This window comes from Prionailurus viverrinus, chromosome A2 (genome assembly GCF_022837055.1).
Source record: "Prionailurus viverrinus isolate Anna chromosome A2, UM_Priviv_1.0, whole genome shotgun sequence".
Taxonomy (NCBI): Eukaryota; Metazoa; Chordata; class Mammalia; order Carnivora; family Felidae; genus Prionailurus; species Prionailurus viverrinus.
In genome coordinates this window covers 74,164,605-74,181,788 of record NC_062562.1, presented here as the reverse complement: position 1 = coordinate 74,181,788, position 17,184 = coordinate 74,164,605, and the positions used below count along the sequence as shown (strand labels likewise).

Below are 17,184 nucleotides of genomic sequence, written 5' to 3'. Positions count from 1 at the left end.
CTCTGAGTTTAGTGTTTCAGCCACTACATAGATTTTCTCTACATGTAAGGGAAATAGTACTTCGTAAAAATTTATATGTGGATGTCACTATCAGCATATTTTTAGCTTCAGTGAGTGGTTTGGGTACAGTGTGTATTTAGAACAGAAGGTTTGGATACTGTGTGGTTCCAGTGCCTGCACCCATGAAGTGTGGGGGCAGTGACTGTGGTGACTGACTGTATTCTTGTGCCCTGGAAGACTTGTTTGATCTGAATATATCATAGTTTGTTGTTGTTGTTGTTGTGTGCCATGTTGCCCTTTGTACTAAAGATATTTTTCCTACTAGTTGGGGCTCTAAGTCATACTCGCAGTGTTTTTCGTAATCAAAATATTACTTTCATGTTAAGAAAGTTGATTTAATGTTGATTATTTTCCCAAGTTAATTCAATTAAAATTTTTTTAAATGTTTGTTTATTTTCGAGAGCCAGAGCCAGAGACAGAGACATAGAGACAGAGAGAGAGGGAGACACAGAATCTGAAGCAGGCTCCAGGCTCTGAGTTGTCAGTACAGAGCCTGATGTGGGGCTCGAACTCATGGACTGTGAGATCATGACCTGAGCTGCAGTCTGGTGCTTAACTGACTGAGCCATCCAGTCGCCTCCCCCTCAAATTAATTTAATTTTAGCCTCTCTTTTCATTTGATCAGTAATCAAAGTCTAAGAATTCAAATTTCTAAGGATCTCTGGCATCAACCCATTCCCTCTGTCCTTAATTGAGGTTCTCTCTATGGCTCTCTCCCTTGGACTATTGCTAAATGTTTCTGATGGATCTCCTAGCCCCACACCAAGTATCTTATAAAAAGTCACATTTGTGTATAAAGTGCTTTTATACACCTTTTCTTATTTAATTCTCATACCTTGTGATGAAGTAGATTTTATCATTACCCGCCTTTGACAATTGGGAAAAAATTAGAATGGCTAAGAACTTTCCAGAGTAATGGTGGAAGAATTCATATTTTAGAAAATAGGTCACTGAAAAAATTCATGTGCCCCAGGGTAGAAACAAAATTTTCTGTAGATTACATTAGTATAATGAATGACTCAGTATGAAATAAATGTATGACATACAGACACAGATACATTTAAGGATAACTTTTTACTTTGGAAATGAAGCCAAGTACTTAAAAAAAAGTTTTAACATTTTTGTTGTTTTATGAAATAATTAGGTTGAGTAATATAACTAAGGAGAAAAATGCTTGGTGACTCCTTAAATTCATGCCACTTTATTGAACACCTTCCAGAATTGATTTACAGTTTCTTATGTACTTTTTTTTTTTTAACCAAACAAGGTTTTAAATAATAACTTAGAAAATCACATGATTTTTCTTTCTTCCACCCTCCCTTCTTTCCTTTAAAAATTTATTTGGTAACCTCTGAAAGTTCTGGGGATATGGAGACATAAATGAAAATGTTACATAGCCTTAAATCATGTATGGAAGATAATCTTTTTTAAAATTCTTAATTTAGGACACTGTGATGTAAAGGAAACAAAATGACCTTTTAGGTTTTTTTTTTTTCCCTTCTCTAGATTGCATTATTAAGAAACAAAAAAACACTAAAACATTTCTACCACTTAAAATTGTCATATTTATTTTTTAAAGAAATAATTCAGGTTTTACTTTTCAACTTTTTAAACTTTGAAGCAGTTTTATACTTATAGAAAAGTTGCAAAAATAGTACAGTGAGTTCCTATACCTTGTACCAATACCCTTACCTATACCATATAACCTTCAACCCATACCCTTCACCATTTGTAATGTTTTTACAAAACCATAGTATGATGATCAAAACTAAGACATTCACACTGGTGCAGAACTATTACTTGAACTATACTCCAGTTTAGTCAGATTTCGCTAGTTATTTATTTATTTTTAACTAATGCTCAGGTTTTACTTTTGAATTGCATGATGAATGGGGATGAGAGAGCTTAAGAAAACAACACTGGTAACAGTTGAGGATGCAAAAATACATGAATAGATGTAGAAAGTGAGTAACTGGGAAGACTTGGTATTTCTAACATATACATATACATATACATATACATATACATATACATATACATATGCATATAACATCAGTTTAGATCCACTTCTTCCAAATAATGATGATGGATGGAATTCTAGTGCATATTGCTTAACAAGATCAGTTAATTACCCATTTTTTCCTCAAATGTGTTTTGGCTAAGTGTTATGAGCTATATCTATTAAAAAGGTTTTTTAGGGGCACCTGGGTGACTCAGTTGGGTGAGCATTTGACTTCAGCCTAGGTCATGATCTCGCCGTCGGTGAGTTTGAGCCCCACGTCGGGGTCTGTGCTGCCTGCTCAGAGCCTGGAGCCTGGTTCGGATTCTGTGTCTCCCTCTCTGCCTCTCCCCGACTCATGCTGTGTCTCTCTCAAAAATAAAACATTGTTTTAAACGTTTATTTATTTTTGAGAGAGAGAGACACACACACACACACACACAGAGTTAAAGCGGGGTAGGGGCAGAGAGAGAGGAGGACAAAGGATCTGAAGCAGGCTCCAGGCTCCCAGCTGTCAGTCAGCACAGAGCCGGACTTGGGGCTTGAACTCAGGAACCGTGAGATCATGACCCAAGCCAAAGTTGGACGCTTAACTGACTGAATCACCCAGGTGCCCCTAAATTCCTGTATCTATTGACATGCAGAGATAACACCACCCCATTTATCCCAAATTTCAGGAGGAGAGACACATTGTTTTGTATTGTCAAGGCAATAGGGCTGGAGCTCTGGATGTGGAAGGGGAGTTTCATACTTTGTATGTACACAGTCCCGGCTCTGATTCTGTTAGATTGCACCTGGGAATACTTAGTCATTTCACAGCCACAGTGTGCTTCTCTGTGGGATTTCCTGCTTACTAAATGGTATTTTATTGGCACTTCCTTATTTCTCTGGCATGCTGACAATTCTTCAATGACAGGAATATGATTGAGGGATTTCCAAAGTATGAGCATAGCCACCTCTGAATTATACTGGAAGATGAGTGGTACATCCTTAGTTATTGCTACCAAAGAGCTTTGAATGAAATGTAGCTTCTCGAGTTTCCACTAAATACATGTCCTTGTAGCAGGCCTTTAAAAAGACTTTTTAAAAACTTTATTTCCAATGACTTCTTTTTTTTCTGTTTTGTTTAATTATCAGCATTATGATGGTATTTAAAAAGTGAAACAGCTTTATGAACACATAATTCATAGGTCATATGATTCACTCATTTAAGGTGTACAAGTCGATGGTTTTATATTCACAGAGTTCTGCAGCCTTCACCACAACCAATTTAAGGCATTTTCATCTAGGGGCGCCTGGGTGGCTCAGTTGGTTAAATGTTCGACTTTGGCTCAGGTCATGATCTCCTGGTTTTTGGTTTCGAGCCCCAAGGCGAGCTCTGTGCTGACAGCTCAGAGCCTGGAGCCTGCTTAAGATTCTGTGTCTCCCTCTCTCTCTGCCTGTCCCCCACTCGCATTCTGTCTCTTTCTCAAAAAGAAACAAACATTCAAAAAATGTTTTTAAAACATTTTCATCTTTTAAAAGGAACCCCAAACTCATTAGCAGCACTTCCTATTCCACTTCCTGTCAGACCCTGGCTCTACTTTTTGTCTTTATGGATTTGCCTATTCTAGACATTTCACAAAAATAGTATCATATAATATGTGGCCTTTTGGGACTGGCTTCTGTCACTTACTGTAAAGTCTTAGCATGTATCGGTACTTCATTTCTTTTTATTGCCTAACATATCCCATTGTGTGGCCATCCCACAATTTATTCACTTATTGGTTAATGGACAGTTGGGTTACTTGCACTCTTAGGCCAAGATGAATAATGCTGCTATGAATTGTACATTGAGTTTTTTGTGAAGACGTATGTTTTCATTCTTTTGGGTATATTCCTGGAAGTCGAATTGCCGGGTCGTCAGGTAGCTTTATGTTTAACTCTTTAAGGAATTGCCAGACTGTTTTCCACAGTGAGCACACCATTTACAATCCCGTCAGCGCTGTATAAGAATTTTGATTTTTCCACATCCTTGCTAACACTTGCTATTATCTCTCTTTTTCATGACAGCCATTCTAGTTAGTGTACTATGGCATTTCATTGTGGTTTTCATTTACATTTCCCTGATGGCTATGGAAGTTGAGCATCTTTTCATGTGCTTATTGGCTATCTGTACATCTTGTTTTTGAGTGTGTAAACACTCTGTTCATTTGAAACTTGGGTTGTCTTTTTATTGTTGGGTTGTAAGTTTATTGTGGTTTTCATTTGCATTTCCCTGATGGCTAGTGATGTTGAACATCTTTTTTCATGTGCTTAATGGCCATTTGTGTATCTTCTTTGGAGAAATGTCTGTTTTGCCCACTTTGCTCATTTAAAAAGTGGGTTATTTGCCTTCTTATTATTGAGTTGTAAATTATTGAGTTTCTTTATAAATTCTACACATTTTTAATTTGATGATGTTTCATTTATCTATTTTTACCTTTTGTTGCTATTGATGTCATAACTAAGAGATCATAGCCAAATTTACGATCATGAGAGTTTATGGCTATATTTTTTTCTGTTGTATAGTTTTAGCCCTTATGTTTAGGTCTATGATCCATTTAGAGTTATTTTTTTTAATGTGGTGTAAGGAGGGATTCCAACTTCATTCTTTTGCACTACCATTGTTTGAAAAGACTACTCTTTCCCCATTGAATTATCTTGGTATGGGGGGTACTTGTGATGAGCACTGGGTGTTGTATGTAAGTGATGAATCACTGAGTTCTACTCTTGAAACCAATATTGCACTGTATGTTAACTAAATATAATTTAAAAAAATTAATTGAAAGTAAATCTGAAAACTTCCATTGTCTGTATATCTGTCTTGTTTTAATACCATGCTGCCTTATTTATAGTAGCATTGCAGTAAGTTTTGAAATTGGGAAGTCTGAATCGTCCAACTTTATTCTTCTTTTTCTAGATTTTTTTGGCTATTATCCCTGGTATTTTCATATGGATTATAAGATTAGATATTATTTCTACAAAAAAAGGCATCTAGGATTTTGGTAGGTGAAATTGCATTGAATGTGTAGATCAATTTGGGGAGTATTGCCATATTAACAATATAAAGTCTTCTGATTCATGACAGTGGGATGTCTTTCCTTTTATTTAGGTCTTTAATTCCTTTCTTTTCAGAATGTAAGTTTGTTACATTTATTCCTAAGTATTTTATTCATATTGATGGTATTGTAAGTGGAATTTTTTCTTAATATAATTTTTAGTTTATTTATTGTTACTGTGTAGAAATACAATAGATTTTTTATATTGCCTGTATCTTGCAAACTTGCTGAACTCATTTATTAGTTCTAAGAGTTTTTTAGTGGGTTTCTAAGCATTTTCTGTATATATGATTATGTCATCTGCAAATATAGTTTTACTTCTTTCTTTCCAGTCTAGATTCCTTTTATTTCTTTTTCTCTCTTTTAAAAAAAATTTTTTTAACGTTTATTTATTTTTGAGAGAGAGAGACAGAGCATGAACAGGGGAGGGTCAGAGAGAGAGAGAGAGAGGGAGACACAGAATCTGAAACAGGCTTTAGGCTCTGAGCTGTCAGCACAGAGCCCGACACAGGGCTTGAACTCACGAACTGCGAGATCATGACCTGAGCTGAAGTCGGACGCTTAACCAACTGAGCCACCAGGCACCTCTCTTTTCCTCTCTTAATTGCACTGGCTACAACCTGCAGTACAATTTTGAAGGGATAAGAGCAGGCATCCTTCTCTTATTCCTGATATTAGAAGGAAAACATTCAGTTTTTCATATTTACTTATGATATGGCCTCTTTCTTTTTCACATATGTCCTGTATGAGATTGAAGAAGTTCACTTCTCTTCCTAGTGTGTTGAGTATTTCAACATGAAGGGTGTTGAATTTTATCAATGCTTTATTTGCCCCTGTTGAGATGATCATTTTGCATTTTTCCTTTATTTTAATGATTTGGTCTGTTATATTGATTGATTTTCAAATGTTAGATCAACCTTGTTCCTGAGAAAATTGATCCCAATTGCTCATGGTGTATAATCCTTTTGTATATTGCCAGATTCAATTTGCTAGTATTTGGTTGAGAATTTTTTTTTTGTGTTTATATTCATAAGAGATATTGGTCTGTATAGTTTTATTTTCTTTTGATGTCTTTGTGTGGCTTGACCTCAGTATATTACTAGCCTCAAAGAATAAGCTGAGAAGTGTTCTCTTTCAGTTTTTGGAGGCATTTATTACGAATTAATATTAACTCTTCTTTAAATGCTTGGTAGACAATTCTTTAAATGCTTAGCTGTTATTTTGAGATAGTTCTTCTTTTAAATACAGGTATGTACAGCTATAAGTTGCTCTCAAATACTGCTTTAGCTGCATCTTGTAAATTTTGGTATGTTTACCTTTATTTTCATTTGTCTTGAAGCATTTTCTTTCCTTTTTAAAAAAAATTTTATTTGAGTATAGTTGACCCACAATGTTACATTATTTTCAGGTGTACAAGATAGTGATTCCACATGTTTATATGTTATGCTATCCTCACCACAGATGTAGCTACCATCTGCATCATACAACACTGTTCCAATACCATTGACTATATTCTTTGTGCTGTGTGCCTTTTATTCCCATGACTTATTTATTCCAAAACTGGAAGCCACCTCTCTTCACCATTTTCCCTAGCCCCCATCTTCCATCCCTCTGGCAACCATCAAACAAAGTCTGTTTCTGCTTTTTGTTTGTTATTTCATTTGTTTTTTAGATTCTACATATAAACAAAATCGTATGGTATTTGTCTTTCTCTGACTTATTTCACTTAGCGTAATACCCTCCAGGTCTATCCGGGCTGTCTCAAATGGATGTATCTCACCCTTTTTTTATGACAATGTAATATTTAAGTGTGTGTGTGCGTGTGTGTGTGTGTGTACATGTACAAATATACCACATATTCCTTATCCATTTGTTTCTCTCTGTTTTTTTGAAAATTTTTAACATTTATTCATTTTTGAGAGATAGAGTGCAAGCAGGGGAGGGGCAGAGAGAGACAGGGAGACACAGAATCCGAAGCAGGCTCTAGGCTCTGAGCTGTCAACACAGAGCCTGATGCAAGGCTTGAACTCATGAACTGTGAGATCTTGACCTGAGCTGAGGTTGGTCGCCTAACCGACTGAGCCACCCAGGCACCCTGTCCATTTGGCTCTTGATGGACTCTTAGGTTGCTTCCATATCTTGGCTATTGTAAGTAAGGCTGCAACAAACATAGGGGTATATATATCTTTTTGAATTAGTGTTTTTGTTTTTTTGGGGGTAAATAGCCAGTAGTGGAATTATTGGATCATATGGTCTTTCTATTTTTAATTTTTTGAGGAACTCTTATATTATTTCCACAGTATGGAGTGTACCAGTTTACATTCCCACCAACAGAGCACAAAAGTTCCTTTTTTTTCCATGTCTTTGGCAATACTTGTTATTTCTTATCTTTTTGATTTAAGCCATTCTGACAGATGTAAGGTGATATCTCATTGTGGTCTTAATTTCTGTTTTTCTGGTGATTGGTGATGTTGAGAATCTTTCTATGTGTCTGTTGGCCATCTGTAGGTCTTCTATGGAAAAATTTCTATTCAGGTTCTGTGCCCATTTTTAATCAGATTTTTTTTTTTTTTGGTATTGAGTTGTGTAAATTCTTTACATATTTTGGATCTTAACCCTTTATTGGATTTATCATTTGCAAATATCTTTTCCCATTCACTAGGTTGCATTTTTGTTTTGTTGATGGTTTCTTTCACTGTGAAAGAACTTTTTATTTTGATGTAGTCCCAATAGTTTATTTTTGTTTTTTTTTCCCTTGCTTTAGGAGACATATTTAGAAAACTATTGCTGTAGTTCATGTTAGAGAAATGACTGCCTGTGTTCTCTTATAGGTTTTCTATGGTTTCATGTCTTACATTTGGGTCTTTAATATATTTTGAGTTATTTTTGTGTGTGGTGTTAGAATGTGGTTCAGTTTCATTCTTTTACATGTAGCTGTCTAGTTTTCCCAGTACCATTTATGAAGAGACTGTCTTTTCCTCATTGTGTATTCTTGCCTCCTTTGTAATAGATTAATTGACCATATAATTGTGGGTTTATTCTGGGTTCTCTGTTCTGTTCTGTTGATCTATGTGTCTATTTTTGTGCCAGTACCATACTGTTTTGATCACTACAGCTTTGTAATATAACTTGAAGTCAGAATTGTGAGGCTTCCAGCTTTGTTTTTCTTTTTCAAGGTTGCTTTGACTATTTGGGGACTTGTGTGGTTCCATACAAATTTTAGGATTGTTTGTTGTAGTTTTATGAAAAATGCTGTTGGTATTTTGATAGGGATTGCATTGAATCTGTAGATTGCTTTGGGTAGTATGCACATTTTTTAGATTAATTCATCTAATCCATGAGCATGACATATATTTCCATTTGTTTGTGTCATCTTCAATTTCTTTCACTGATGTTTTATAGTTTTCAAAGTACAGGACTTTCACCTTCTTCTTTAAGTTTATTCCTAGGTATTTTATTCTTTTTGGTATACTTGTAAATGGAGTTATTTTCTTAATTTCTCTTTCATTATTAGTATATAGAATGATACTTACTTCTGGGTATTAATTTTGTATCCTGAAATTTTACTGAATTCATTTACTCAGTAAATAATAGTTTTTTTGGTGGAGTCTGGGAATGTTGTCTGTAAATAGAGATAGGTTAAACTTTACCTATATGGATGCCTCTTATTCATCTTGAAGTATTTTCTAATTTCTTATGTGATTTTCTTTGTTGCTTATTGGTATGTTGGGATTATGTTGTTTACTGTGCACATATTTTTGAGTTTCCAAAATATGCCTCTGTTAGTGATTCTAATTTTATTCAGTTGTTATCTGAGAACATATTTTGTGTGAACTCACTACTTTTAAGTTTATTTTAGCTTGTCTTATTGCCTATGATATGATCTGTCCTAGAGAATGTTCCATGTGCACTTGAGAAGAATGTGCGTTTTGTTGTTGTTGCATGAAGTGTTTTATAGTCATTTAAATATAGATGTATTTGGTTTATGGTGTTGCTCAAATCTCTTCTTTCTTTTCTGATATTCTCTCTAGTTGTTCTATTCACTATTTGTATTTGAGTATTGAAACCTGCTATTATACCTGAAGTGTCTGTTTCTCTTTTCAAATATGTCACTTTTTGCTTTTTATATTTTGACAGCTCTGTTTTGGGTGCATATATGTTTATAATTATTATATCTTCCCAGTGCCATGGCCCCATTTTCCTTATAAAATCTTTTATTTTCTCTAGTGACTTTTTTTGGTTTGTTTAAAATCTATTTTGTCTGATAGTAGTATAGCCACTCCAGCACTTTTATGGCTATTGTTTGCAAGATCTGTTTTTCCCCATGCTTTCTTTTTATTTTCAGCCAATTTGTATCTTTGAATCTAAAGCGTGTTAGTAAGCTTGTTTCACTTAGTGTTTCACAAAATTATCTGGCACAAATTGTCACTTTTAAGAGTGATAATGTTGTTTCTGTGGATGAGTTCATGTTTATTTAATGTCCATACATTTAATACTATTATTCTGGATAACATAATGATATTTTTAGAATATTAATCAGGTGAAGTCTCCCCCTTTCAATAAGTTTATATATAAGTTAAAAGATTTATTATCTACTTTATTCCTATTGGTCTGAGAAGCATAGCAGATAAAATATGAGTATATTATTTTATAGTGAGGAAATGTGTCTATAAACTTAGATTTGAACTTGTCTCTCATTGAAAAAAAATTTTTTTTAAACGTTTATTTTTAATTTTTGAGACAGAGAGAGACAGAGCATGAACGGGGGAGGGGCAGAGAGAGAGGGAGACACAGAATCGGAAGCAGGCTCTAGCCTCTGAGCCGTCAGCCCAGAGCCCAGCGTGGGGCTCGAACTCCGACTGCGAGATTGTGACCTGAGCTGAAGTCAGACGCTTAACCGACTGAGCCACCCAGGCGCCCCTTGTCTCTCATTTTTTAACATAATAAATAATTTTAAATCCCAGTGACAAATTTAATTTAAAATTTACTGATTTTATTCTTTTTGGTACAATTGTAAATAGAGTTATTTTCTTAATTTCTCTTTCTACTATTTTGGTATTAGTACATAGAATGCTACAAAACTACAAGTTTTTCCAATCATAATAGTTAGAAAACAGCCAGAAGTTGCCAATTTTCATTGCTATATCTTTCTTGAAATGGTGTTGAAAAGAAAAAAAAAAAAGTTTAGTCATTAAATATTCTCATTTACTTGCTTTTAACATTATTTAGTACTCTTATAAGGTGATTGGCAGATTATGTATGGGTTGTAGAAAAGGGAAAACTAGCTTCTGAAAATGGTTGAATAACAGCTGGAATTAATGAATAAGGAAGTGATTGAATAAATGCATCAACCAGATGAAATGTAGGTTTTTTTTAGGTATTCTGTGTAATGAAAGGCTTACCAGAATTCAAGGTAGTGAAAAATAAGAACTCTATGATGTTACAATGACTGATAATAATGTAAATGATAGTGTTAGCTCATTTTTATCTGGTACTTATTGTTTGCCAGGCACAGTTCTAGTATCTGTATGTATAGGTCAAGGATTGGATTATCAAAACCGACTGACATCAGTTGAAGATGTTAATCAGTATTAAGCTTTACTTGTAATTTTAAGGGTACAAGGAACCAAAAGGTACAGGAAAATCAGACTGAGGTCTTGAACATTGAGAGAGGCTTTCTTTCTTCCCACAATAGACAAAATTCTCAATCCCAGAGCAGTAGATACTATACCTAATGAAGTACATGGGTTACCTCATACAGTAGGGAACATTGCAGGCTGTGAAATGTTACATTTTATACTTTGATAATGCATAGCTGGTGTCCCATCCCTTATAAACCTATAGATTCTAGGCTTGTTTATCATAGTAATTCTAAGCCAGGAATAATCTGCTTTTAAAAGCCTTCTATGGATAAGTATTACTTTTTTTTTTTAAGCAAATACCATTAGTATATTTGCCAGTAATTAGCATGCTTATAAGGAGAATAGCCCAGGTCTTCTGCCTTTTTTCCTGGAAGAGCCTCCTACCCAACAGGAAAAAAAAATGCTCTTTTTCATTTCCAATAGATTAACTCATTTAAATTCAAATTTAATTATTTATTTTGTTACTATAAACAGGTAAAATATATTAAGAAGGCACCTGGGTGGCTCAGTCAGTTCATTGTCCGACTTCGGCTCAGGTCATGATTTTGCTGTTCCTGAGTTCGGTCCCCGTGTCAGGCTCTGTGCTGACAGCTCGGAGCCTGTAGCCTGCTTCAGATTCTGTGTCTCCCTCCCTCTCTGCCCCTCCCACACTCATATTCTCTCTCTCTCTCTCTCTCAAAAATAAATAAACATTAAATTTTTTTTTTAAAAGAAGGAACTTCAGACACGTTTAAAAAATATTTTATCTTATTTGGTTTGGTTTAGTTTGGTTGGTAGGAGAAGGAGTGAGAACTACAGTAAATATATATTCTCACCACCAACAGGTATCCACAGTAGCAGCTTGTTGGTTTTTCTCTTGTGTGTGGGCATGCACAAGTCATATACAATTCTTTCTTCTGTTTGATCTTAGAATATTTGAGAAATCATCTGATGGTTTCAATTTTCAATTTTCTCCGTTTTTCTCACCCCAACCCTCAATCAGGATGGAGATCCAGTTCGTCCAGGAGTGGCCATGACTGATCTTGCTACTGGCCTGTATGCATATGGAGCCATTATGGCTGGATTGATACAAAGATATAAAACTGGGAAAGGACTGTTCATTGATTGCAACCTACTGTCATCTCAGGTACCAATCCAAAAAGCATTCTAGATTGTGCTGTAAAGACGTGTATCTGGGTCATACTCTTTCATATCAAATTTTATGGTCACATGTGCAAAAATAAAAACAACAGAAAAAAACCCACAAACAACAACAGCAAAAGCTATTTTGTTTTGATATAGTTACTTATTGTCTTCTTAAAATAAGTGGGCCATGAAGATTTTGTTGTAGTAGGCATTGCTGTTGAATTAGAATTTTAAGGACTGTTTATATTAGAATGAGTGTGACAAGAGTGAGACAAGAGTACGTTTGGTTCTGTTTTATTGTCACATGAGCTCTGTAACTTCTTTTGACCAGAGTTTCTTCACCTTTTTTGTACTGTAGACCCCTTGGGTACTCTGGTGAAGTCTATGGACCTTTTATTAGAATTATATTTCTAAATGCATAAAATGATATACTTAGGATTGCAAGGGAAGCCAATTATGTTGAAATATAGTTATTTCAATGTAAAAACCAATTTTGTGTTATAATAACATATCGTTTTTTTATTAACACATTAAACCATAAAATCTATTATTGGGCCTAGTAACTACTACAATTCTGAGGAAATGTTGAACATAAATGATGCTTTAAGATACCTACAATAACTATAATATGATATGAAAATATGTATAATATTTATTGGTGATCAAGCCATAGGTACTACTAATCTATGGTTTGCTGCTTACACTCGTAATTGAAGAAAATGCTAAATTTTATCTAGGAGTTGGATGGAAATGAAGATCTAATTTTTTCTGTTCAGGTTAATTAGTTGCCAGAATTCTTTCCATGGACTCTGGAGTAAGAACCCTTGGTTTAGACAGTTATCAGTTATGTTATGCTAAATACTAAACTGGTAGAATAAAAGAGTTAACTAACTCTCACATTGACATTTTGCCTCCTTTTTATTGGAGCAGACCCAGGTGCTGTACCATAGGTGGACGTTGATTTGGGACAGATAATTTTTTGGGAATAGAATAAAAAAGAAAATAGTTTAATTTGTGCAAGGAGATATTTTACCGTGAGAAAAATTACTTTATAGATGGAGATCTCAGTTAGGAATTTCAGATTTAAATGGCATACACGGGAGACTAATAAAGTTGGAAAACTGCTTTGGAGATGTTTTCTCTTAGACAAAATTGAGGAATTATCTAGAGGTAAGAAAAATATCAAATGGTTGCAGGTGAATTACAATGTCTGGAGTTTCAACATTAGCTTTGAGTTACAGTGAGCATTTTAATGGTTAAATAAAAGGGTAAAATAATTCTCTCCAAATGAATGAATGGTCTTTTGAATAGAAAAACACAGATGTTAGTTATGGGAAGAAGCTGAAAGCCTTTTTCTTCCCTCCTCTAATTTAATAGCTGTAAGGAACCTGATGTAGGTTAAGTGACTGTTTACAAGTTACACATTTAATAAGTATGGAAGACATGAAGGTTTCATGGGTGTTTGACCTGTCTGATCACAGAGGGTCCTAGGCTTAAAGTCCTTAAGACTCCTGAACTGTACTTAGACTGCTTTACTTATATGTCAATGATAATTAGCTTTGGAAGAAATTCTCCTGTAGAGTATTATAGAGTTTAATTCTCTTCCATCACCTAATGCAATGATGCACAACTCAGAGGTGTGTGGGTCCCTGGAGATGGGAGTGGAGGGGGGTGGTATGACTGGTAGGGCTGTTTCGAAGTGAGGGTACAGTAAGTCCAAACTCATGCATGCATACACACATATACACATTCCAGTCATTTTGGGTATGTGTCTGTGTTTGTTGTTCATGCTATTTCCTAAGACTGTAAGTTCCATGAATGCAGGAATGTTTGTTCCTGTTTACAGTGGTAACCTAATAGCGTATCCCAGTATTTGTCAAATAGCAGTCTCTCCCAGTCTTTTGAGATCAGTTGGGGACCCACTGTTACCAGTAGGTATGTCACATAGCCTTTAGGTTTGCTACGAAAGATTAGAAAAAGGTAGAAAACCATTGAGTTAGAATAAGTACTTAATAAACAACTTATGATGAGATGATGTGTTTTCAGTAAACTAGGTAGCAGTGATTTAGCTGTAGCTGATGGTGCTGTAGTTAACCTAGTCAAAGTTTGCTAAAATTATTTGTGTATTTAAGACTCATTAACTATCTTTTTTAAAATTGAGGTAAAATTGGGGCACCTGAGTGACTCAGTCACTTAAGAATCCAACTTCAGCTCAGGTCATGATCTCGCTGTTGTGGGTTCAAGCCCTGTGTCAGGCTGTGTGCTGACAGCTCAGAGCCTGGAGCCTGCTTCAGATTCTGTGTGTGTGTCTCTCTCTGCCCTTCCCCCACTCTCGCTCTCTCTCTCTCAAAAATAAATGAACTGAGGTAAAACTGGTATATAAAATTATATTAAGTTCAGTTGTACAACATAATGATTTGATATTTGTATATATTGCAAAACGCTCACCACGTCTGGTTAACATCGGTTGATTTTGTTTTCTCATGGTGAAAACTTTCCCCATCTACTCTCTTAGCAGCTTTCAAATATGTGGTAGAGTATTACTAGTTATAGTCACCATGTTGTACATTACATCCCTGTGACTTATTTATTTTATAACTGGAAATTTGTACCTTTTGACCCCCTTCACCCGTTTTACCCACCCTCTGCCTCTCACAATCACCAATCTATTCTCTGTATTATGAGCTCGGTATTTTTTTTTTTAGTAAAAAAAAGTCTTCTAGATTCCAAAAATAAGTGAGATTAGGGGCGCCTGGGTGGCTCAGTCGGTTAAGCGGCCGACTTCGGCTCAGGTCATGATCTCGCGGTCCGTGAGTTCGAGCCCTGCGTCGGGCTCTGTGCTGACAGCTCAGAGCCTGGAGCCTGTTTCAGATTCTGTGTCTCCCTCTCTCTGACCCTCCCCCGTTCATGCTCTGTCTCTCTCTGTCTTAAAAATAAATAAACGTTAAAAAAAATTAAAAAAAAATAAGTGAGATTATACTGTATTTATTTTTCTCTGTCTGGCTTATTTTACTTAATGCCCTCAAGGTCCATCCATGTTATTGCAAATGACAGGATTTCCTTTTTTTTTTTTTATGGCTGAATAACATTCCATTGTGTGTGTGTATATGTATCACATTATTTTTATCCATTCATCCACCGATGAACACTTAGCTTGTTTACATACCTTGACTGTTTGTTGTCCTTACCTTTTACCTTTTATGATAAAAAAATTGATTAAGTCTAATTTTAGAGCTATGGACTTTCACATCTACTATTTTATTTTTATTATTTTTATTATTTTATTTTATTATATTTTTGAGAGAGAGAGAGAGTGTGAGCCTGGGAAAGGGGCAGAGGGAGAGAAAGAGAGAATCTTAAGCAGGCTCCATGCTCAGTGTGGAGCCTGATGTGGGCCTCGATCCCACGGCCTGGGATCATGACCCAAGCTGCAACCAAGAGTCAGATGCTCAACCAACTGAGCCACCCAAGTGCCCCACGTTTACTATTCTATATGACCTTCGTAATTATCACCTGAGGTAGGTAGGGCAGAAATTTTTATTCCTATTTTACTTATAAGGAAACTGAAGTAGGAGAGGTTGATTTGCTTGACCAAAGAGTCACAGCAAGAATTTGGTTTCCGATATCCTGGCTGGTTCTCTTTTCCCTGCTTCATAAAGGCTAGATTTTTAGCACTGAGGGACAGGAAAGATCCAGCTTTCCTACACTGGGGCTCCAGAGGAGAAGGCAAATTTAGTAAGAGGCAGAGGAAGCAAAAGAGCACTCAGTAACAAGGGAAAACATAACAGGACTGGCTCCCCTGCCCCCCAACCTGCATGCCAAGAGTCAGAATAAGATAGTGCAACAAGGTGGCCCCTCTGGATCATTATCTAATCATGTTTAGATCCAGTGAATGAAAACTATCATGGAATTTAACCCGATGGACCAGTGTTTCTGTTGAAATATGAGAATTTTGAGAAAAACAGCATTTGGAGTCATGGACACCTGGATTTTTTTATGTACTCTGGCCAACTGAGGGCTCACTGTGCCCCAGGCTCTGTGGTCGCTAGGTTGGAGTGCAAAGTGACACCTCAGTCCAAGGTTTAATACAAGAGGCAGCTGTGTCAGAAAGGAGAGTCTAAGGTGTGGTTTTCTAACAGGGCCTTGGAGCATGGCTGGACCAAGGTAGTTAAGGGCCTTGTATGTTATGCTTCGTAATCTGGATTTTAACCTCCCAAGGCCTCTGTTTCTCTACCTACAAATTCTGTTGGTGATGGTCTTTTCAACCAAAGACTACGTCTGCTTGGGTACATGCTATAGTTGCCATGTGCTGAATAACTTCTGAGGTGTGGACAACATTTGAGTTTCAGAGGGCAGTGGTACAGATACTATTTTTTGTTGAAGGCTGTCTGAGGTGCCAGGCAGCGGGTGGAAAGAACATTTTTGTTCTCTTAACCCACTGCAGCCCAAGCTCTGTTTTTTTCTTTTTGCCTCTGCCCTTGTCTTGTCTCTGTACTTCTTCTCACGTGTGTTTCTCTACCCTTGGGCATCTCTTTTCTCTGTCTATTTCTCACTTGTCTTTCTTTACTTTCCTGTTTTCACTCCTATTCTGTGCTGTCGCTGCCTTCCTCTGTCCCCTTTTCTCCATGTTTCATGATGTGGAGCTATAGGTGAAGCAGTTCTGATCCCAGGTCTTACGTCTTTATACTGTACCGTTAAGGAAACTTACAGAATTGTTTAGCAGTTTGGATGGAAGAGAAAGGAAGACCTTTTTCCTGGAAGCCCCGGAAAACAAGACCATATATTTTACTGGGTTAAATGACCATTCCTGAACCAATTAATGAGGACTGAAAGAAATATGCTATTTGGCTTAAGCTGTTCTAGGTACTAGTGATAGAGTTAACTCTACCCAAACCATAAGACTGTAACTGGGGAGATGTGATTCACCTAAAGCATTGTGTGGTTATCTTTTGTCCAGGGGAAGGGGAAATAAGTGTTGGGGGGCCAATCAACATTCTACTAACATAACTAGGTTGTTTTGAGAATCTACTGCTCTCAAGGATGTGAAAAATTCTTCATAAAAGTATTCTGATGACTAGCATTAATTTTACTAGGTTATTTAAAAAATATTTTGCAGTGTTAGAAATGGGCTGAGATTAAAAAAAACTGGTTATTGACATAATTATTTTATTATCATAATTATTATAACTTTTCATAATAGAGAAATCTTGACTAACTTTACTTAGTCTTCCTTAAAAAAATTTTTTTTGGGGGGTGCCTGGGTGGCTCAGTCGGTTGG

At 36.0% G+C, this 17,184-nt stretch overlaps 1 protein-coding gene across 6 annotated transcripts in view; it reads left to right on the top strand.

Moving 5' to 3' along the window:
- The window catches only part of SUGCT (succinyl-CoA:glutarate-CoA transferase), a 760,970-nt gene that overhangs the window by 127,117 nt on the left and 616,669 nt on the right, over nucleotides 1-17,184 (top strand). For all 6 annotated transcript variants that reach the window (XM_047849630.1, XM_047849625.1, XM_047849624.1 and 3 more), the window contains one exon: nucleotides 11,764-11,907. In XM_047849630.1, the coding sequence (XP_047705586.1) occupies nucleotides 11,764-11,907 (144 nt within the window). The remainder of the gene's footprint in view (nucleotides 1-11,763; nucleotides 11,908-17,184) is intronic.